This window comes from Centruroides vittatus, unplaced genomic scaffold, assembly GCF_030686945.1.
Source record: "Centruroides vittatus isolate TY-2023 unplaced genomic scaffold, ASM3068694v2 contig_452, whole genome shotgun sequence".
NCBI classification, from domain to species: Eukaryota; Metazoa; Arthropoda; class Arachnida; order Scorpiones; family Buthidae; genus Centruroides; species Centruroides vittatus.
The window spans coordinates 416819-440667 of NW_027122248.1; the positions used below are offsets into that span (position 1 = coordinate 416819).

General features: G+C 33.8%; 2 protein-coding genes across 2 annotated transcripts in view; both read right to left on the reverse strand.

Moving 5' to 3' along the window:
* The window catches only part of LOC136977230 (uncharacterized), a 38430-nt gene extending 36766 nt beyond the window's left edge, over positions 1-1664 (reverse strand). The window contains exon 1 of the mRNA XM_067272701.1: positions 1523-1664. Coding sequence (XP_067128802.1) covers positions 1523-1664 — 142 coding nt within the window. The remainder of the gene's footprint in view (positions 1-1522) is intronic.
* Positions 1-23849, reverse strand: part of LOC136977233 (glutamate receptor ionotropic, kainate 2-like) — a 142749-nt gene that overhangs the window by 45101 nt on the left and 73799 nt on the right. The window lies entirely within an intron of this gene.

The window sequence follows — 23849 nt, forward strand, 5'->3', positions numbered from 1 at the left end:
TGGTATATTATCAACAGCAGTACAGAATGAGACTAGTAGTAAGAATCCAGACCTTCTCATATTTAATTAATTTCGCATCTACGTTCTATGTAAGCACGTCTAGGTTCTATTTCATTTAATGGTATAAAACTTGACCAGAAATCGTGCCTGGTAACCAAGTGCTGAACATCGATTTATTGTTTACTTACTGACAATTTATTTTCGTTAGTCTTGAAAATTTTATTTTTATAAATCAATCTTGTTTATTGTTAAGCTTTCACGATAATTTCGCTCTTGATGATAATATACAATACACAGTCATACAAAAGACTTCATATCTTTTTTTAGTTTTCTGCTTGCATCGCTCACGAATACACGCTAGTATTGAGATTATAAGATCTTTCCGAGTTTATATTAATATCGAGTAATTTTTAAGTTACATTTTGTAAAAAATTTGCGATTAATTTATCAAATCACATAATGAAGTTTAATATTGCACGTTATTATAAATTTGTAATTTAAAATCGTTAAGTAAATAAATTAAGATGACAAGAATTAAACAACTCGAAAATCGATCACTTTTATATTTGAAATTATGTATACTTCTGGTTTATCAATAAATTTTTTATACTCTAAATTATTTACTTTATTTGGTTTATTCCATTTTATCACGCAATGCTTTTGTATTAAACCAAAAGTCGTGAGTTTTTTCTTTTATAAACATTTTAATCATAATAATTTATTAAAATAGTGTATTCCTTTGTTAGCATGAAAATTTTTTATAAATTTTAAGTTAGAATAGTTATCATTTTTTAAAATTTGTACATTATTTAATTGGATAGAAAGAAACTTGTGTGGTAGACATTTGGGCCACTTTGATCACAAAATTGTCAAGTAAATAATTTTTAGATTATAATTTAATAATACTCACCTTTTTATAATTATATAAGAACTGCGATTTGTTAGGTTTTGATATAAATTAAATTTTAAGATATGTTAGAATTTATTTAATGCCAGGATCAGTCATGAGAGCATACGGTTTTATTATTACTTAGGATGGCGACAGAAATTATTCTGTTTCTGCTCGTTTGTACAATAGCTGCATTGCTGCGGTAAATAATTTTTCTTTCGATATTCCTGATAATTTGCCTATTGTTTTGCGTTATTTTAAAGTTAACAGAGAAATATGGAAAAAAGATGGAAAATTTGGTTTTGTGATTGTTGATGACGACAGAAGAATTAACGAAGTTAGTAATAACTTATATTATTCGTTCGAAGAATGTTCGGATGTTATGAAGAAAGTTTGTGTTGAAAAGAATAAAAAGAATATATTAATATTTAGAGAGATAAATTGTGGATTGAAGCATTATAAATTTACTAAAGTTCATAAAATCGATTGATATGTATTTTAAACATCCGAGTAACTGTATAATTGCGGGACAGTCGCAATGTGGAAAGACTACACTTGTAAGAAAAATTATTCGTTGTAAAATTTTTGATAAATCATTAAAGAAAATTTTATGGTGTTATTCTGTATATTTACCGTTTTTTTGAGACGTAAAAGATATTACATTTATGTATGGCCTTCCTGAATCTGTGCAAGGATGGGATTTGGTAATAATTGATGATTTGATGCACGAAGTTAGTTCAAAAACTGCGTTCTGTTTACAACAGAGTCTCACCATTATAAAGTAAGTGTGATCTTGATAATGCAAAATCTGTTTCCAAAATATAAAATTATGAGAGATATAACTTTAAATACGCATTATTTGATTTTGTTTAAAAATAATCGTGAGGAAAGTCAAGTAAGTTGTTTGGGGAGGCAAGCTTTTGCAGGAAAATGTAATTTTTTATGGATGCGTATAAAAATCAACAGAAAAGGATTTTGGTTATTTGTTATTGGATTTTCACCCTAAAACAGACAAGAAACTTTTGGTGCGGAATTCGTGTTTTCTGGATGAACAAGGTATTTTTTGGATATACTTACTGATAAAATGAAGAACGTAAAGAAAAATTATCATATCCTGGCGCTTTTAGCCAAAATTATTCCTTCTCAACGAAGAGCAATATTGAAAGAAGCTACTCCCGATCAAGTTAAAGTTTTGTGCGAAATATGTGATAATTTGCGGAGGGAATATATACCAGCTAATGTTCATAAATTACGGAAATATAAAAAAAAAAAGATAATCAGGAAATTAAGTGAAAAACATGTCCCTTTAAATACCAATAAAAAAATTTTGGTTAATCAATCTGGCGGATTCCTTCCTCTTCTACTGGCACCATTATTGTCTATGGCAGGAGGACTAATTGGTAAAATAATAAGAAAAATAATATAATGGCGAAGTAAATGGCACTGGTCCCTCCGGAATTGTTAGCGGCATATGAAATAAAACCCGAAATAAGAATTGATAATAATATCGAAGAATTACTCGAGAGTACCGATTTATCCGACGATAGTAAAGTGAAATTATTTAGTCAGTTGATTTTGAGATATCAGAGAACCGTCCAAAAACCGAATGAACCGGTCAGAGTGTCTGTTGTACCCGACGAAAAACAAGAACCACCCGAAGAAAAACCCGCTGGTGACAATAATGGTGAGGATGCATGTATTAAACAAATAACCATATCTGTACCGTAACTATATCAAAAATATACTCCTCATTTAATTGACAAATTGAGACAAAATCATTATGGATGGAATACAAAAGGTGAATTAACAGTTAGTGGCAACCCAGTTGTAGGAAGTCAAATGGTGGATTTAATATCTCATTTAATGAGAAATTGAAAAACGCCATTATCTCCAGTTGGCTTTAACGTTTTTTGGGAAGCTTTAGAGAAATTAAATTTGCCAAGAGATTGGATAGGAAATAAAAGTTTAGCAACTCTACCCGAAATTGGTGAAAAGTCAAGATATCAACCGACAAACGTTGAAAGTCCCGAAGAAATTTTTTTACAGTTTTTCCAAGAGTATTTTACCAGTGGAAAGAGTCTTCGAAAAAGAGGAAGAAGAGTCCCGAATGGAGAAACTATTGAAATCGATATATTATAATACTAAATCTTCAGCATCATTTGGAAGAGTAAGTAAACTAGTTAAAGCTTCTAATTTATCGCGATCTACTGTCGAAAAATGGTTGTCTTCTCACCTGTTTATTCGCTGCATAAACCTGTAAGTGTTAAATATTAGCAGAGAAAAACTAAAGTTTTTTATCCAAACGACTGATTTAATTGTGTTAAAGTAATTTTTTAGATATAATAAGGGTATAAAATATTTATTAACAGTAATTGATGTATTTAGTAAATATTGTTACGTTGTGCCAATAAAGGATAAAAAAAAACCTAAATCTATTTTGGAAGCATTTCAAATTATTTTTAAACTAAATATTCCCAAAAATGTACAAATTGATAAAGGAACCGAATTTTATAATAGATTAGTAAAAAAATTTGTTTAAAAAATATAAAATTAATCACTATTCGACTCATACCGATACTAAGGCTTCCATGGTTGAGAGATTAAATAAAACTTTACGAAATAAAATATATAGATTATTTACTTATCGTAATTCTTATAAATATATTGATAAATTATCAGATATTGTAAAAGGATATAATAATAGTTTTCATAGAAGTATCGGGACGGCTCCATCTGAAGTTGGTCTTTTGCATTACGGTACAATTTTTGATAGGCTATATGGTATAAAAAGGAAAAGTAAATTTAAATTTAATATTGGTGATTTAGTTCGAATTTCGAAAATACGTAAAACATTTAGTCGTGGATATGTGCCTGGATGGATAAAGGAAATATTCGTTATTCACGATCGATTTCTATCGTATCCTCCGACTTACGTATTAAAAGATACAAATAACGAGATTCTAGAAGGAAGGTTTTATACCAAAGAATTACAAAAGGTAACAAAATAATGCAGTCAGACTTTTTCGTAATGTTGATAAGTAATGCAAGTATGGACTTGTTTCCCGAGAATACGCAGTCACATTTCACGGTGAAAATGAGTCCGCCTATTAATTTACACGGGAATTGGGCTGTTGGACTTGCCAAAGTTATAATTCCAAGAAACTGGTTTAATATATTTAATCACGATAATGATTACGTAGTTACAATTGAAGAGAGTATAAAAGAAAAATATGAGCCATTGCCGGATAAATCATATATGATTCCATTAGTTTCTATTAAAAATGATAAAAGTGAATTGTTTCATATAATAAATTCAAACATAATTAGCCTAACAAATTCTAATTTGGCAGGATATTTTTCATGAAAATAATCAAACTGTGAATATAAATGTAAAAGATGAACATGAGTTATACATTACTGTTAAGGATTCATCGAAATCACTTTATATGCTAAACTTACCTAACGAAGATACTGTATTAAGAGGTAATTCGACTCATAATTTTCGACTGTCGACTCAGGACTACTCTAACGAATATTTTAATTTAGTGGAGAAAAATAGAAAAAAAAAGTAATTAAAAAAATTTATAAAGATGAAAAAATCTTTATTCCTATCGGATTATATTCGTCTCCTGAAAAATTTCTTGGAATTTTTAAATATATAAAACTGGCATTGCTACTGAATAATAAAATTATTTTAAAAGTTTCATCGAATATTTCTGTAGAATTTGGAAATGAATTAAAAGATTTTCTTGAGTTTACAACTGCAAAATTTCCATCCGGCGAATATATGTGTCATTATCCCATTGAAATGTCGGCAGGAATTTCGGAAATTTTTATTTATTAGAATAGTATTTCTTCTTGTCACGTTGGAGATATAACAGCACCATTATTAAGAGCTATACCTGTTATGAGCGAGAAAGAAGATCAGATAGCTAAAGTTTATTCGAAACCATTGTATTTTTCTATTAGGAAAAATTTTATCGAAACTAAATTGAACTGAGATCTGCGAGCGAAAAAGAGATTGTCTTTTTTGGTGGAAAAACAATATTAATTTTATCTTTTAAACAGTTATAAATACCAGTTAGTTTTATTTCTAATGTTAGTTTGTCTTTAATTAACCCTGCGTGAATCGCTAGGAATCGTTCTCTTACTTAGGTCGCATGGTTCTTTCAGACCCGCCCTTTTTATTCTGAAATTATTAAATTTTATCTATAGCGTAAGAAAACTACAATTTTTCGTTAAATTCTACGCTTTGTTTTCTATCTAGTAGTATAAATTACTTCTGTATTGAAAAAATTTCCTTTTAAGTATTTATTTTTATGTAATTTTATGAAAAAAACACAAAATAATAAACATATCAAATTTCAACTCGCTGTAAGTTATCTGACGTTTCACCAATCGTCATTGGGTTTGTTTGCAAATGGGCAAGAAAAATGACTCAACCATCTGAAGTTAGTAAAAATTCAGTACTACCGCCAAAAATTTTTTTAATAGACCTTGCGTTATTCCCTACCGCCAGAGTCAATAAACATTAATTGTTTTATGGCTCTATTAAAAAATACTTTTTTCTGAAATTCAAATCGACTAATTGACAAACTTTTTATTTCGTTTTACTCATTAAAAAGTCCTCTTTGATGCAAACAATAATGTTTTTTAGACTACATACTTATGCATATTACAGAATGATCAATTACTAATAATAATAGCATTTCTCTCAGTGGGAGAATGTCAAATTTTAAGACCTCCTATGTTTTATTTTATTCATAATTTCATCTTATGATTTTACGGTATTAATGTTTTATAGACTAATTCATTTTTAAGCAAACGTCTATTCATAAATTTAATTTTTTTCATTTTTAACTAATAATTGCATTTGTAGTTTATAATTATAAACAGAACACACAAGTACTTGTATCGTACTGGTTAAACTTTGTCTATGACTACATTTTAAACTACACTTACTACATTCCATTTTATTTAACGTATAATGAGTTCAACAACGTTGACAGTTCTATAAACAAATGCTAAACCTGCTATTTTACTCTTCGGATCAGGCGAAACGGCTTGTAACTACGACCCGAAACTGACATAAATGCAGTTGCCGCGATTGGCGCTGTTTGCTTTGCGGCGTAATTTAAAACTAAGCTCGCTCTGACGCTTGACTGTTGTGGAAGACAGGCCTGGGAGAGTTTTAGTCACGTGATCAACTTAGTTCTTTTACAGTCTTTTGTGTTCTGTTTTTCTCTAAACGTACTGTACATTCAAATTTTGAAAGGTTAATTTCAGTTAAAAGAAAAGAAATAACTACAAGTTTTTCAGCAGTATTGTTTTAGAAAATACTTTTTATAAATGATTTTAACATTATATAATATCTTAGTGAGTATTCTTTTGAAATTTATGATTGGAAATGTTTGTGATTAGGCCTAAATGGCAACGACTTGATTTTGATTTTTTTAAATCGAAATATCAACTAATAACTGTAATTTTTTACTTCTTTCGAATATTTAATTTTATTAGTTTAGTGATTTTTAAATATTCTGTTTAAAACTTATAAAAAGTACGGTAAACGTTAATTGTTGTAATGTATATATGTGTACCATATATTCAAAAGTAAATTTAATTATAAAGTAATAATTATTGGATATACACTGTTTTACAGAATTTATAAAATTTTTCAAAATGCCAAGATGTAGCAATAAAACAAATTACAAAAGTGAGAAGGTAACTTTTTCTACCTTTTCATTATCAAAAGAGCCACTGAGAAGTGTTTGGCTCTGTAAAATTCCTACTGATTTGACAGGATTAAAAAAACCTGTAATATGTATAAAATATTTTGATGAGTCAAACATTATTAGAACTGTCAAATGCCTAGTGAATAGTCAGCTAAAAGAATTTTTCAGAAAAATTCCAGAATTAAAAGCAGGAGTCATTTCAACCATTTCTCCGAATTTACCTAAATATTTAAGTAGTACATCGAATACATATGAAAGACTTGCAGATGTAGAAAAAAAAAATCTTCAAGAAGAAAGAAAACAAAATCTTTTGGAATATAAAAAATGCAAAAGGGGATTATATAGATTACTACTTGTGGAATTTCGGGACTTTAAGTATATATCTGAACTTAGGGGACCGAGATGAATCCAACGGTACCCTACTTTTGGACTGGAGACGAAAAATAAGAAAGTTATCATATTTACGATTTCTTGCTTTTCACAGTGCATTCTACGCCATTTTAGAGATTTCCACTAGTTGACACTGCTTGTAGTTTCCACTGGGTACGATTACACATCATTAACTTAACTTAAATTAACACATTTGTAAGACACCGCATTATCTGGGTACGGTTACTCATATCTTGTCTTCTGTGAAGTCCATCATCCCCCCAAAAAAATTTTTGTTATTATTGTATCTACCTATATATTATACATTTGTGAATTGCCATTTATACTACATTATGTGCATAATTTTAGTTTTAATTACTTTATTTTAATCCTTTTGTTAACAATGTATTTACTTTAATTAATCAGTTAGAAATTGTTTTTTTATTGTATTTTAAACTCTGTTTATTTTATATCCTTTTTTTGCTCTGTCTGGTTGTATGAAAAAAAGGGGACTGCTAGCTAGCTATATACAAGACGCCCTTTAGACCCACATCTCGAAGAAAAGATGCGTATGTAAACTTGATACCGAAATTGTTTATATATCAATTGTTCATCTATCAAGTAAAGGCTGTAAAGGAATTTCGCCTATTTTCCCAATTTTAGGGACCCCCTTTCCAAAATGTTTGTAATATCGACTTAAAATAATTTAGAGAAACAAATTAGAACAAAAAATTTATCAATTAATCGTTATTAATCTCACAACATGCGAAGGAAAAGATGAAGGGATATGCGTCGTTTCCCCCTTTTTCGACGGTGTTATATGACCGATGGTTATGCTGTCCATGTCACATGGACGCACATCATTCTTCATTGACAAGAGAGGAGGAGGACCACTAGATGACCAATTATGCATTTTACAAATTACCTCACCTTCCTCCAGAACTAAAGTATGATTGAACAAAACAAAGGAAAATAGAAAGAAATGATGAAATTAACGCAGAGTAAGACTGGATTAAAAGAGTGAAAAAGGATTGGAAGAGTGAGCGAGGATTGAAACTGACTGGACTGGCTGGACAGGAGATTGACCAGAAAAGAGACAACCGACCTACTGAAGGACCTGTGTAGGACCGGGTAAAGGAACAAGAAGACAAAAAAGAAAGAGGAGAAGACAACTCTTTTCCTGTATGCTGTGAGTCGCGCAGTTCGGATATCCCCCGTTTGGTTCCCCCCCCGTTTTATAGATAGAAATAGGCTAATTTCCTAAATCAAATTTTATAACGTTGTTCACTATGTTCTTTCTTTCTTTTCTTTTTTGATAATAAACTTTTTTCCATTTGTATTTGACTTTGCATTCATCCTCCTGAGAGGCTCATTTCTGGACTTAGTTAAGGCGCGAGTGTAAGAGTCACTCCTATTTGTTTTTGTCTAAATAGGTGCGTCCGACAAATCACACCTGGTGACAGGACCCTACCCTGAACTTGCGTAATTAAATTTTTGACGGCCCCCGACCCCCACACTTCTTCTAAAGTGCAGGTTCTCCTCACTTTACGACCGAGTTCCGTTCTGACGACTACGTCGTTCAGCGAATTGGTCGATAAGCGAGGAGCTTGCGCCGGGGATATAGGAATCGTTGTAAAATTATACAAATTATGCAACAAACTTCAAATTTATTCATAAAAAGACTATTATAGTACGCGCAAGCCTATTATAGTACGCTTAGTGCGCATGTCACCATTCGCCACTGATCGACACTCAAGCTGAGAAAGGGGTTCCCCGAATTGCAGGTCGAAACTCGATTGGTCGTAAATGCGAGTGGTCGTTAAGCAGATAGATCGTAAAGTGAGGAGTACCTGTAAATAGTGTGTCTTCTAACCTAACCTAACCTAAATAGACAAAAGAAAATTAAGCAGATGACACCGTATTTGCAAAGTATTAAAAGAACACTGTGAAAGGCAAGAAATCGTAAATATGGTAACTTTCTTATTTTTCGTCTCCGCTCAAAAACTAGGGTACCGTTTAATTCATCTCGGTCCCCTGAGTTCCGATATATACCTAATGTCCCAAAATTCCATAGGGAGTAATCCAGTACAGCCTTAATATCTACAAGAAAAATACGTCAACATAAAGAAATCTGAAGAGCTATTTGAATTTATTGTGCAGTACGGGGATGAAAGTGTATTTCTGCGCATTTCCATTTAAATTCTGCTCACAATTGTAGTATCCATCCCAAGTTGTAAGCAATCTTTCAGTAAGTTAAAATTAAAACTTTCGTATTTGAGAGCTACAATGGGTCAAGAAAGGTTATGCGACCTAGCTTTGCTCAGTATAGAGCGAAAATAAACAAAAAAATTGATTTCGAAAATATCATCGACGTTTACATCGCAGAAGGCCAGGAAGGTACAATTGTGAGTGTAAAGGATTTACGGACTCACTTTCGTTATAAAATAGAAAATAAATATGTTTTGTAAGTAAGATTTATGACTGTTTTATTTAGTGTATCTGTTTTTTATATTAAGATAACTTACGAAGGGGCGTAACTTTGATGCGTGCCCTAGGCGCCATTTTCGATTGGTACAGTACGCCCCTGTATATATATAATATAATAATACCTCTATAAGTATTTTTATACATGAAATACAGCTAAAAAACGTAAAATAAAATGTTTGTTTTGGGGTTGGGAACGGATTAATCCATTCTTATATTGTTTCTTGTGAGAAATTTGTTCGAACCCCGAGGTTTGTAGATGTAACTGTTATGGCTCTGCTCAGCACTATATTTCGCAGATCCTGGATGAAAACCACTGGATTAATTTATATTTTCATTTCTATAATAACAACTGAACTTCAGCTGTTGAAATTCTAAAAGTTATAAATGCGCACATTTAATCCTTACCTTAACGGAATTTAATTGTGGTGTTACCGTATATCTCGGCAGATAAGACAATAGTTGAATCATAAAAAAAAGGCCCCGAAAATCCGGGGTCGTCTTATAGGACAGATACAAAAAATTAGAATGAAATTTATATAAATTAAAACCATTATTAAAAAAACGGACAAAACAGTAATTATTTACTAGTAAAGAGTAGGGCATGTCCACAAAATAGAATAGCCCATACGATGTTTTTTGTGAATAGACAAGATCATTACCCGAATGCCAAATCAGTGTGAATACTTGCAACAATCGCAAGGCAGTGCTGCCAGATGCAAGAAAATAAATTTGTTCATTTGAAAAATTACGTATTCCGTTTATAATTTCGTATACGTTATACAGTATTATTATTCAGATGATGATCACTGATCTAAATTCATAGGCCATTGATAGTTTGGGGGTCGTCTTATAGGACAGATATATGCTAAAACTATAAAACTTCGACGAAAATGTATACCTCGTCTTATCTGAAGATCGTCTTATCCGCCGAGATATACGGTATATCGGGAGATTTCGAGTCGGACAAAGGAAATCGCTGAATAGAAAGCAGTGTAATTTCGTATTTCGTAGCTAGTCTTTGCAGTTCCATCGTTGCACGAATTGCTTAATAAATAAATTTAGTCAATCAATTTATATGTTTTAAAAATTATAGTATATTAAATTATTATGATCAAATTACTTTTTATTCATATGTTACGTTGGCATAATTTACTACAAGTGTTCATTTGAATTCAAACAACTCATATTTAGTTGTCAATAAATAAAAGTTTTAATTTTAATTACATTTAAAATGTAAAATTAGTTTCACATTTAAATATAAAGCAAAGCGAATTTATATGTTAAAGCTATGAATTAGAAAATATTAAACTTTATTATTTTGAAAATTATTGATACTTTTATAATTTTAAATATTAATGTAAAAATTAGATTGAGTAATAAATATATTGAATGCAGTTTTTGTACAGTTTTTGTAATTTTGTGAATTTAAATTAGAAGACAGAGAATATTATAAGATAGAACCGCGGTTAAATTGATAAAATTATACATTATTTTGCCAGAAATTTTACATGATTAATTATTCAAAGTGACCAGTTATTTACATAAAACATTAATCGTACAAATTCATATTATTTCACAATTTTCTGTTTTCTTTACATGTATTCTTTTAGTATATGATTACCAATATTCGCAACTAGAAAATCATTACAGATTATGATTTGTAATTGTTAGACTATTATTCAAATAACTAAAAATTATTTACATATTTTATTTTTCCTGGTGTAAAACTTTGCGATCAGTGAAACGTTAAAAATTAGTTAATAAAAAATTACTGTTCAAATTTCATTTACATTTAAAATTCACATATTGTTACTTAACACATCAAGAATTGTTATACGAATTGTTACCTGTATATATACAGTCAAACCTGTTTTTATGCGGTGAAAGGGATCGCATAAAAAAGTCTCACATAGGAAATAACTCGTTTTAAAATCGTAGTCTTAGTTTCTAAGGAAATTACCTTCCTCTTCGCTTTGTTTTTGCCCTTATTCATTTTCAGGGATTATGTCTAAACATAAAATAAAAATCCTAAAATTTTATATCTAAATAGAAAAAATAATACAGTACATTTACCTTTGATTTATGCTTTGAAATGAATTTTATCTTAATGGTCCAGGAATGTGAAAGCACTTTGAAGGTTTAATTAACGTAATTAAAGCACACGTAGAATTTATTGACAACAGATGTCAGCACTTGACTGCATCGTCTCGTCTATCGTCTGTTTTACATATTTTTGTCCAGGTGGTGTTTTGTTGACTTAAAAATAAATTATTTCATTTTTCGCATATTCATGTAATAATATTACTATAATAAGTTTATTTATGCTATAATAAGTTTATTTAGCTATAATAAGTCAACGATAGACATGACAAAACGCACGAGACTAGACGCCAACTATACCGCACAAATAAAAAATCGCACAAAAAAAATCGCACAAATAAAAAATCGCACAAAAACGACTGCATAAAAACAGGTTTGACTGTATATTGTTCATAAAGACAATCGAGCTCGAAGAATACAATTATAATTACATTTTATTAATTATTCTATAATTACAATTATACAATTATAAGAACATTTTTTTAATCGAGCGAATATATTATTATAAAGGAAAATGATAAAATTCTATCTCTTAAAGTCTGCCTTTTCAGTCATTCTGATGATTGTTTTCACTACAGAACTAGTCTTAGATATAAAGTTTATGAGGAATGAATTTCACAGTGGAACCGGGTTAATTTGAATTTGTTAATTGCTCTATCAAACTGCTCTATCAAACTCTCCTCTTCGGTGTTCCCAAATTCTCCTGAGAAATAAACGAGAAAACTTCTATCAGCAAATGATAAACTTAGGCTAATGGAAGATCCGAATAAAAAAAACGAATACTTACAACAGTCCTGTCGATATAACACCTGTGAATCTGAATTTAAAAAAAAATTGACATTAATTTTTATGACAAACAATAGATTTGTTTTAAACTAAAATTATATATTAACATTAATTAAAGGCTTGTATAGTCGAACCTCCAATGTCGACCACCTATAAATGGCGACCATTTTTCGAAAACGTTTCTTTTCAAAATACATACAAAATAACCTCCAAACAGCCACAACTGTGAGGACCCAGACGAGGTCCGAAATCGCAAAAATGCAGAATCTTGTTGTGAAAAAATATCGATAAATAATATGAGAGAGGGAGAAAAAAACTCTTGATCAAAACAACGTAACGAAAAATGTAAACAACGAGTCTCGGGACGACGTCAACGCGTGTTAAACGACCTGTTAATGTTCAATCCAAAGGTAGAACTCCGACACACGCGCTCATAAAGAGGTATAAGTTTGACACAAGTACTCAAGAAAAAATTCAACTTAGGAAAACAATTTCAGAAAAGGGGGAAAATTGAAGAGATAGAAAAATATCGCGTGATTGTTAAAATTCCAAAATGACATCAATTATAAACAGATTATATTATGAGTGCAGGTGTTGTGGTTCTATCAACAATCTTGGAGCATAGTCGACAAAAGGGTGTCAAATAGACACCTCGAATCGGACCTTTCCCGCGACCCGACATGGTCTCGTTTTGACCCAACAGCTTGAAAACAAAGTGGTGACCAATCGGGAAACGGAGAAAGGGACGAGGGACCAATCCGAAAGGCGGATAGTACACGAGAAAAACATATAAAAACTGGAACTTCAAGGTCGAACGGGAGTTGACATTGGAATTACGGACTACCTCTGATGGATTAAGCCGATGGTGTGTAGTGTTGTCGCTCAGAACATCTAAGTGTGTCACCGCTCGTCACCATCGTCCAACGGCGCTTCTCGTCCGCCAGGGACTGGATAGATCAACCAACCGAACTCTCACGTTTCTGAAGATTGCTAAGATTTGGAACAATCAAACCGATGTAAGCATGAATTCGTCCAAATAAACGGTTTTCCGCATGTAAACACTTGTCATTTGCCTCCTTCGCCACCACCCACATACATGGGTTCCCTTAGGCTCATCCTGACGCGGGATTAATTGTATCCCCTCTTGAAAGTTGGCAAATCTTACACTGGTGTCAGTGAAGTGGGATATTTAAGCTCAGTCTACACCAGTCCAAATCTTACACTGGTGTCAGAAGCTCGGGATTTATTTTGGTCCCACGAAATTTGAGTAAGTGAGCTGACAAAAGTTTTTCTGGAAAGTGGGTCGAACGATGGAGGCTGATGCAAGTGTACCGACGCGATCTCGAGACGGTGGCAGTGGCGGCTCTCTTCTCTCTTTTTCCGCGTTCGGAGGATTGATCCCGACATTCTCGGGCGAAAGAGGGCATATCTTCGACTTTTTGACACATGGGAGAAATCGCGAGTTTGGAGAGATGGACACCTCGCCAATGTTTGAGTATTGCCAAGTGCAAGCTCACGGGCGTGGCCCGAGACTTCGCATGGCGCGATCTGCAGATGAAATGCGTGACGGACTTCGATACCTTTCAAAGGCTAATGGTCCAGTGATTTGATCAAGAGCAGGCCATACTCTATTAAGGTACAAAAATTTCCACGCGTGTACCCAAAAGAGAGATGAAAAGGTGCAGGAGTTCGCGATCCGCCTGCCAGACTGTCGCCAGCGGTTGCACCTGGTTGTGATCTATGGCCGTTGCGGCCATAGATCACACAGGTGCAACCGAACAGGAACAAGCAGTTATCAAACGCTGTCAACAGCCAGAATTGGACGAAAAATTGCGTGTCCAATTCTTACATGGCCTAACAGATAGATTAAAAAGACAGGTAATGGGGCATGATCCGGCGACCTTCGCGGAAGCATTAAAAATAGCGATCCGCGAGGAGACAATAGATCAACTGACAGGAAAAACGCGGAGTTTAGTCGCCAGCGTAGGCGATACCGTAGACAATTGCGACGCTGAATCGGAAGAGACCAATTCGCGGAAAGATTCGGCTCTCGACACAAAAATTGCGCAACTATCGAAGCAACTAGCAACATTAGAGAGAAAATTAGATCAACAGCTAGCGCCAAAGCAAACAAACGCCTTCCGACGAGATGAACCGTTGCAACCAAGTCAAAACCAAGAAGCTGGAAGGGCGAACAATGGGATGCGAATGCCACGTTATCCTCCGAGCCCGCAGCGTCGTCCACCCCAACAATTTTCCCCGCGATCACCGCCTGCCTTCCCGCAAAGACAATTCCGTGCGCGATACTCTTTTTATAATCAGTATTAGGAACAAGGCCCAAATTCCCCGTGGAGAGGGAACGGAGAACGATACTTACAAAATTTTTCGTCGAATTGGAATCCGTGGAAGTACGTCTCATCACCACTCGAATGGCACGGAGGAAAAGTCCCTCCACTGTATCAGGGAAGGTGGAGAGCGAAGCGTGACGCTCCTGAATGGGTAGTCCTTGTGCAAAACGTGCCAAACCCCTTTCCAGTCAATCAGTTAGGACAGGTACCCTTTTATCAGGCACGATTTGGGCAATTCGAACCCGAAAGTAGCGGGAACTTTGCGCCCTTTCCCTTTTATCCACCGCGTTATGGTCAGGGTAGTACAGGTAATTTCGATACCAAACGAATGCCATCCAACGCGACCTCCTCTAGATATTTAGCGTTACCCGCACCAGAACGCAGCTCATCAGAAAACAAGCAACCGCGAGATTTAGATAGAGTCACCTCGGTACAATTTCGAGAACGAAATTGCGATGTAGAACAACCACTGGAAGGCCCAGTTCAAACCCCATTAGCGGGAATAAACAAATTGGGGAGTCTATCCGCTGTTAGACGTAACTCTTTTGCTTTTCTTTTTTAGAACCATCGCAGAGAAATTTGCATATATTGTCAGGGCGATCTGCCATTGGATGCTTTTCACGTGATAGCTAGATGTACAAACTTACAAAAAATACTTTCAAGTATTTTTTCTATTCCTAGTATTCAGTTTGATAAGTTTTTGGCCCTCATTGTGTACTTTTTGTACGAAGTTTGGCGTATATTTTGTGTTAATTTGCATATTAAAATATTTGATTTGACCGAAAGGTGGCATTCGCTTCTTTCCTTTAAAGTGTGTTCGTTGCAAGGGATTTTTGGGAGTCTATCCGCTGTTAGACGTGACTGCTTAACTCTTTTGCTTTTCTTTTTTAGGTAAGTTCTTGTTTTATTATGTCTCAAGGAGTAAAGAGGAAGACTTTCTCACCAACTGTTCCGGAGAGAACACCAAGTAGACCTAGAAGGAGTAGTTCCGGTCAGGACGAGGAGGTTTCTGAATTACTACAAAATTCGAATTTTGATGTATCGGAAGGTGTTCGTTTATTACTGCGTATGCATGCGGTTCTCAATGGTAAAGTGGAGGATTTTATAAAGCGGCTCGACCATCTTACGGAATGGCTTAAGAATGTGGATGAGGCTCTGGTTGACTTTGAGGTTAGATTAGTTAATATTGAGACTAGGATTGGTTCGGGTGGGTCGGAGATGACGAGCTCCTCCCTTATTGATAATATTAGTATGAAGGTGTCGAAAATGGAACGAGAGATGGATTATATGGACAATCAGCGGAGAATTAATAACTTGGTTATTCATGGTTTGGAGGAGGGAGCTGGAGAATCTGCAATGGAAACATTGGAGGTTGTTAAATCTTTTGCTGCGAATAAGTTGAATTTGCCTCTGTTGCGATATGTTGATGCCAGGCGAGTCGGTAAAAAATTGGGTGATAGGCCTAGAATAATAATTTGTCAGTTTAGTTCTCTTAGTGATAATAACTGCTTTTTTATAAGCATAATTTGAGTCGCGTAACTTAAATGTTTTTGTTAACGATGACTTTTCTCAACGACTAAGAGACATTAGATATAAGTTACGTGTGTTTGGAAGACAGAAGAAATCAGAAGGTGCTCATAGTATTCGTTTATCCTATGATAAAATATTTATTGATGGAGTAAAATATGGATATGATGAGAATTTGGAGAAAATTATTGTTGTCTCCTCATAGCAACCAGTAATCCAGGCTACCTCTATCGTGGCGTGGAATTGCGCCGGTATCAAAAATAAGCCGAATTCATTTTGGAAATATATATCGCAATTTGATGTAATCTTTTTATCTGAAACTTGGTATTCTGCTAAAGGTAATAATAGTAATTTTGAAGTTTTATCGGATTATAATTGTATCATTGGTGATGCTTTTCGTGATGGTAGTAGGGGTAGATTCAAGGCTGGATGGTTGTTGTTTATAAAAGTGTGTTTTTGTTATAAAGTAATTTATAGAGATGATTTTTTGGTTTTGATTAATATTATAGTACCTACGGGTGAATTTTTGTTATGTTTTGTGTATATGCAAGAGCATAATTGGCAGGAAATTTTTGAGATTTTAATTAATTTTCATTTTAATGAAGATTCTAACCTAATTATTTTGGGTGATCTTAATGCTCGGATGGGTGCGGAAAATATTATTCCTGATTACATTGGTGATGTTTTTGGTATTGATTATGTTAAAAGAAGCAGAATATCTAAGGATGCTATTGTGAACAGCAGAGGGCAAAAGATGCTTCAGTTTTGTATAGATAAAAATTTAATAATATTGAATGGTAGAATGTTGGGTGATGAAGCCGGTGAATATACGTTTGTGTCTAGTTTGGGTTCATCGGTTATTGATTTTGGTCTAACAACTTCCTGTGTATGGGGTTGTGTTAAATCTTTTTTTGTTGATGATTGTTGTTTATCGGATCATTTTCCTATAGTACTATGTTTGGACAATCCTGCTCAACTTAAGGTGACTAATAAGGGCAGCTTTTACGAAAGAATTTTTTGGAATTGTGAGACTATGAATACATTTGTGCGAGACTTTGAGAAATATTTGTTAGATTGTGATTCGGTTTCTCTATCAAGTGTTAGTAAAGTAATTGTTGAAATAGCTAATTTGCATAATATGAACTCTAAACCTAAGGACTATTTAAATATTAATAATTGGTTTGATCTGGATTGTCGCCTAATGATCCGTAACAGAAATAGAGCTTGGAGAGCGTTTAAGAAACGTGGTTTAGAATCGGATCGTAAATTATTTGTGTTATTTCGTAGTTTGGTTAAAAAGATTTGTGTAGCTAAGAAAAAAAAGTTCTTGTATACGGTTCAGAATTCGGATATCTTTCGTAAAAATAATAAATGGTTTTGGAATTTGTGTAAAATTAGAAATTATAATAGTAAAGTGAATATTTCTTTGGAGGAATGGTTTACTTATTTTTATTCCTTATATGGTTCTGCACTTCCGTATAGTGTAGATTTGTCTGTTTTCAATGAGTGTTTAAGTTGGTCTGATGAAATTTTGGATGTAGACATTATGGATTCCGAATTGAGCTATGTTTTAAGTAAAGTTAAGGTTGGTTCTGCGCCTGGGGTTGATGGTATACCTTCTGAATTTTGGAGAATGGATTGTGTTTTTCCGATACTGCTCAGAAGTTTTGATAGAATCTTGAGAACGGGGGCAGTCCCAAAAGATTGGGGCAGTGCTATTTTATGTCCGGTATATAAAAATGGCTCTAAAGTAATCCTAGTAATTAATCCTTAGTATATCCCTAGTAAAGTAATCCTTAGTATATTTGGGTGTTGTATTTAAATTTAACGGAAATTATAAATCCCATATTCAGATTGTGAAAAGGATTGCTTTTATTAAAACTGATAGTTATTCAGATGTGTAGGTCGGCTAAACTACGTAATTTAAAAGATTGTTTAAAGATTTTTAATTCAATTGTCACATCATCTTTGTTATATGCTGCCGAGGTTTGGGGTTATCAATCTGATGAGTTGGATCCAGTCCTGGCTAATTTTATTAAAAGATTATTTGGTTTGCCTCGTTGTACCCCAAGATATTTGATTTTTATGGAATGTTCGCTATTACCTTTTGTCTTTTACAATACTAAATAAGTGTTTGAATTGGATCTTTAGGACTATTGATTTGGATGAAAAGCGATGGAGTAGAACGTGTTTAGGTTATGTGTTAAATAAAAGGGATCTGCTGTGGTCCAAAGGTTTAAGGAAAATTTGTGCTGATAACTGTATTAATTTTGATGAATTGCTAAATAATTATCACTGTTGCGCTACTTTGAAATTAAATTATTTTGACAACTTTATCTTTGATTTAAATTGTCGTATTAATGTAAGTTCTTATAATGTTTGGTATAAGCACTTAAACAAATCTTTCTTCGACTGCTTGATTTATAACAATAATCTCTCTTTTAATATTTGCTCCACGATAATGCAAATCAGATGTAATTCCCTTAATTTTTTACAGAACCGTCGCAGAGAAATTTGCATATATTGTCAGGGCGATCTGCCATTGGATGCTTTTCGCGTGATAGCTAGATGTACAAACTTAGAAAAAATACGTGAAAGTATTTTTGGTATTCCTAGTATTCAGTTTGATATAATTTTTGGCCCTCATTGGTAATGAATGTAATTTTGATTTAATTAATTTTGTTCAAAAAATTAAATTATTTTTTAGGTAATCTATTATTGTTTTATTGTTTCAGTGTACTTTTTGTACGAAGTTTGGCGTATATTTTGTGTTAATTTGCATATTAAAATATTTGATTTGACCGAAAGGTGGCATTCGCTTCTTTCCTTTAAAGTGTGTTCGTTGCAAGGGATTTTTGGGAGTCCATCTGCTGTTAGACGTGACTGCTTAACTCTTTTGCTTTTCTTTTCTAGGTGGTGTGATTACTTTTTTACTTATATAGTATTTTTTGTTCGGATAGTTCTCCCCACATTTGTTTTCTTTTTATATAATATATAATATATATATATATATATATATATTATTATATATATAATTAATTTATTTTTATTTATTATTTATTTATATTTTGGTTAAATATATAATGTTATACAAAGAAATATATTACACAAAACGATATGTTCAGTTTCTCTGTAAAATTTATGTATTGTATTTGTATATTAGTTTTGTTGTAAATGTTATGTTTTGATTTTGTACTCCCCGCATCATGGGTTCGTCCTAGTATGACTAAAAAATAAAAAAAAATAATAATAATAATAAACAAATCGAAAGGTAGAAACTTGCCTCCCTGTACAATGATTTGCGAGATCGAGGATAGAGAAGTATGGTTGACAATAGACACAGGGGCAGCCGTTACCCTAATATCTCGAACTCTTTTCCCCAACATAGAACAACTATCGCGAGCCGAAACGAGAACGGTAGAATTAGTTAGCGTTACCGGTCACGTTATAGAAACGATCGGGAAGTTTAGATTAAAATTTAGAATCGGACGATTAGTTTTTTTTCATGATTTGCTATTTGGTAAAACCCGAAATCACCGAGCCGAACGATGGAATTTTTGGTAGACATATCATCGAATTATATGACGTCACAATTTCGGTTAGAAAAGCAACACTTAGCTTCCCCTCGGGCGATATTGTGTGCTTTTGGGGTTTAGCCGAGATGAAGGAAACACTCAATCATCCTAGTTTAAGGGAATCGATCGAAAATAGACAGAAGCCCGATGACACAAACACACGTGTATTGACGAGAGATGATTTAAATTCAACGTCAATTATCGAAAACGAGAATAGAATAAAGAGGGGTGCGGACGCGAAAAAGAAAAACAAACGTGCACGAAATAACAAGCGAAAAATAGGAGCGGAGAAGTCAAAACAACCGTTAATAGCGTCGTGCAAGGAAAGAGCGACTCTTCCAGGGAAGTGACGTCAGCTGACAATTACATCATTCTCCCACGGTCAGAGATCATCGTGGAAGGGAAAGTCCATTCCCAGGTGACTAATCAAGTAGAGGTCGTGGAACCGACACCCCTTGACAGCGAGGGTCTGTTTATTGCTTGTACGTTAGTCAAAACACGGAAGGGTGGTAGAGTACCCGTTAGGATAATGAACGTAAAAACACAACCCATTAAGATAAAAAGGGAAAGTACAATAGGAACTTTTTCTTAGCGGAAGAGGAAACAAAGGAAAATGCAGAGCGGAATAAAACAACGCGAATAAACGAAGCGGAGTTAAAGAGAGCTCAATTTGTGAATTTATTTGATTTTAGTGAGGTGGGGAAGGATAAGCTGACCCCTTTGTTACATGTTTGTATTTGTATAATAAACCTATTTGCCAAAGACAATTTTGACCTAGGTTATTGCGATTTAGTGGAGCACAAAATAGATACGGAGGGCATAACCCCGGTCTGTCGTGCCCCATATCGAATTCCATATGCCCAAAGGGAAATAATGGATTAAATAGTGGAAAATATGATCAAAAGTGGGGTAGTTGTACCGTCCAGCTCCCCATGGTCAGTGCCTGCAATATTAGTTGTAAAAAAGCCCCAAGGCTACCGGTTAGTGGTGGATTATAGACAATTAAATAAACTCACCAAAGATAGACCCGTACCCATTGCCCCATATCCAGGAATCGTTAAGTTTGTTGGGAAGAGCGCGATATTTTTCTTCTATCGATACATTGAGTGGGTTTTGGCAGTTGCCTTTGAGCCCCAAATTCAAAGAAAAGACGGGTTTAGTACTCCCTCGGGACACTACCAATATAATTGGATGCAATGGGCTGGTCAATGCCCCAGCTACATTTCAAAGATGTGTAGATTTAATATTAAGTGGCCTCAAAAACAAAATTTGTCTCGTCTATATGGACGACATTTTAGTATTCAGTCCAGACTTCGAAAGGTTGGAAACGGTCCTTCAGCACCTGGCGACAGCAAGACTGAAGCTGAAGCCCAGAAAATGCCAGCTGTTGAGACGACAAATAAAGTTTTTAGGGCATGCAGTGTCAGAAGACTGTATCCGACCCGACCCAGCTAAGATCGAATGTGTTAGAAGTTCCCCCAACCTCAGAATAAGCGAGATGTTACAGCATTTCTGGGGTTGACAGGGTACTATAGACGTCACATTTCGCAATATGCAAAAATTTCAAAGCCCCTTTCGGACTTGCTTAAGAATGACGTAAAGTTCTGCTGGACAGAGGAACACAAAATCGCATTCAAAAAATTAAAAGAAATCTTGATAACAGCCCCTCTATTAAGATCCCACTTCCGACACCAGTGTAAGATTTGCCGACTTTCAAGGGGGGATACAATTAATCCCGCGTCAGGATGAGCTTAAGGGAACCCATGTATGTGGGTGGTGGCGAAGGAGGCAAATGACAACAAGTGTTTACATGCGGAAAACCGTTTATTTGGACGAATTCATGCTTACATCAGTTTGATTGTTCCAAATCTTAGCAATCTTCAGAAACGTGAGAGTTCGGTTGGTTGATCTATCCAGTCCCTGGCGGACGATGGTGACGAGCGGTGACACACTTAGATGTTCTGAGCGACAACACTACACACCATCGGCTTAATCCATCAGAGGTAGTCCGTAATTCCAATGTCAACTCCCGTTCGACCTTGAAGTTCCAGTTTTTATATGTTTTTCTCGTGTACTATCCGCCTTTCGGATTGGTCCCTCGTCCCTTTCTCCGTTTCCCGATTGGTCACCACTTTGTTTTCAAGCTGTTGGGTCAAAACGAGACCATGTCGGGTCGCGGGAAAGGTCCGATTCGAGGTGTCTATTTGACACCCTTTTGTCGACTATGCTCCAAGATTGTTGATAGAACCACAACACCTGCACTCATAATATAATCTGTTTATAATTGATGTCATTTTGGAATTTTAACAATCACGCGATATTTTTTTATCTCTTCAATTTTCCCCCTTTTCTGAAATTGTTTTCCTAACTTGAATTTTTTCTTGAGTACTTGTGTCAAACTTATACCTCTTTATGAGCGCGTGTGTCGGAGTTCTACCTTTGGATTGAACATTAACAGGTCGTTTAATGCGCGGTGACGTCGTCCCGAGACTCGTTGTTTACATTTTTCGTTACGTTGTTTTGATCAAGAGTTTTTTTTTCCTCTCTCATATTATTTATCGATATTTTTTTTCACAACAAGATTCTGCATTTTTGCTATTTCGGACCTCATCTGGGTCCTCACACAACGGACAATTGTTTTATGTTCTGTCGGCGGCCGTTGTTCAGAAGTTTCACTGCATTTATTAATTGTATTAAAAATAAACAAATTCTTTGATGTTAGAGAAATTAAATTAAACCTATTTCTATCGATTTGCCTGTAGAAAAAAAAAATAATAATACGTATTCTTACGTCCTTGCTGGATTCGTAACACATAAACTGGAAAATGGAATCTAATTTCCCTCTATTTTCGTAATATTGATTAAAACATTCGTATAAAACATCACTTGCTTATAAATATAATTTAAACATTTAATGGTCTTATTTGATAATTTATTGATAAAATACAAATAAAACCATGAAATTCCGACAAACCTTTTGATAGAATTTCGAGCTTCGAGCGATGGTACAGTTCATGAATCTTAACAAATATGTGTAATTTATGGCTGTAAATAATATACAGAATCTTTTGTATTTGGGGGAGAAAGATAATTGTATAAAAAGAATACTCTTACCACAAAATATCTCTACTTTTTCCGAATAGCTAAATGCTCGGGTATAGCAGCACATACATAATATTGAAGTTAAGGCAATTATTGTATTCATCTTATCCTTTCGATGCTAATTCATAAACTGGTAGAGTGTAAGATGATGAAATAAAGCGTGGTGTTGTTTGTGTATTTTAGCTTACACGTAATTAGCTTGCGTAAAAGAGTACGTCTTATCGTAAACTGGAAACAGTTAACAGTTTCCTCCTTTTAATTTAATATGATAAAACTTAACAAATATTTTTTATACATTGTTTCTTTCCAGTTGTTATATAGGCTGCAATATTCATTGTATATTATGATTCTTTAAGTAATATATATATATGTATTCATATTTGTATCATAATTAATCTACTGGGAGTGAAATTGAAGGTCGCTCGGCCTTGTCTGTGAGATTTGTGAAAACGATGTTATTCACCCACTTGCTCTTCTAATTAAGCTGTTTATTTATATCATCATATGATGTTACGCCGAATCTTATTATGTTTTTAATGACGCCATATTTAATACAAATAAGTTTATAAGAAAACATTTCGGAAAAATTCAAATTTAATTCTTGAAATTCGTAATTAAAAAATTTCTTGTTTGGAAAATTGAACCAACGAGTTGCATAACTTTCCCGGCCGAACTTTGAAAGTGTTTGGCACCATCTGTTATGACATTATATCTAAAAAACATTTTATATTATTAATTAATATAAAATGGCATAAAGCTTACTTTTGTGTGTAAAAATGAGTTTTATAAAGAACTAGGTGACCCGGCCATGCGTTGTTGTGGCTCAAAATGTATCTATTATAAATGTATAACATTTCCCTTGTGGGGAAAATTTCAAAAAATTCCTTTTTAGTGTACATTCTCTTGACGTACCCTATTAAAACGCAATCAAACA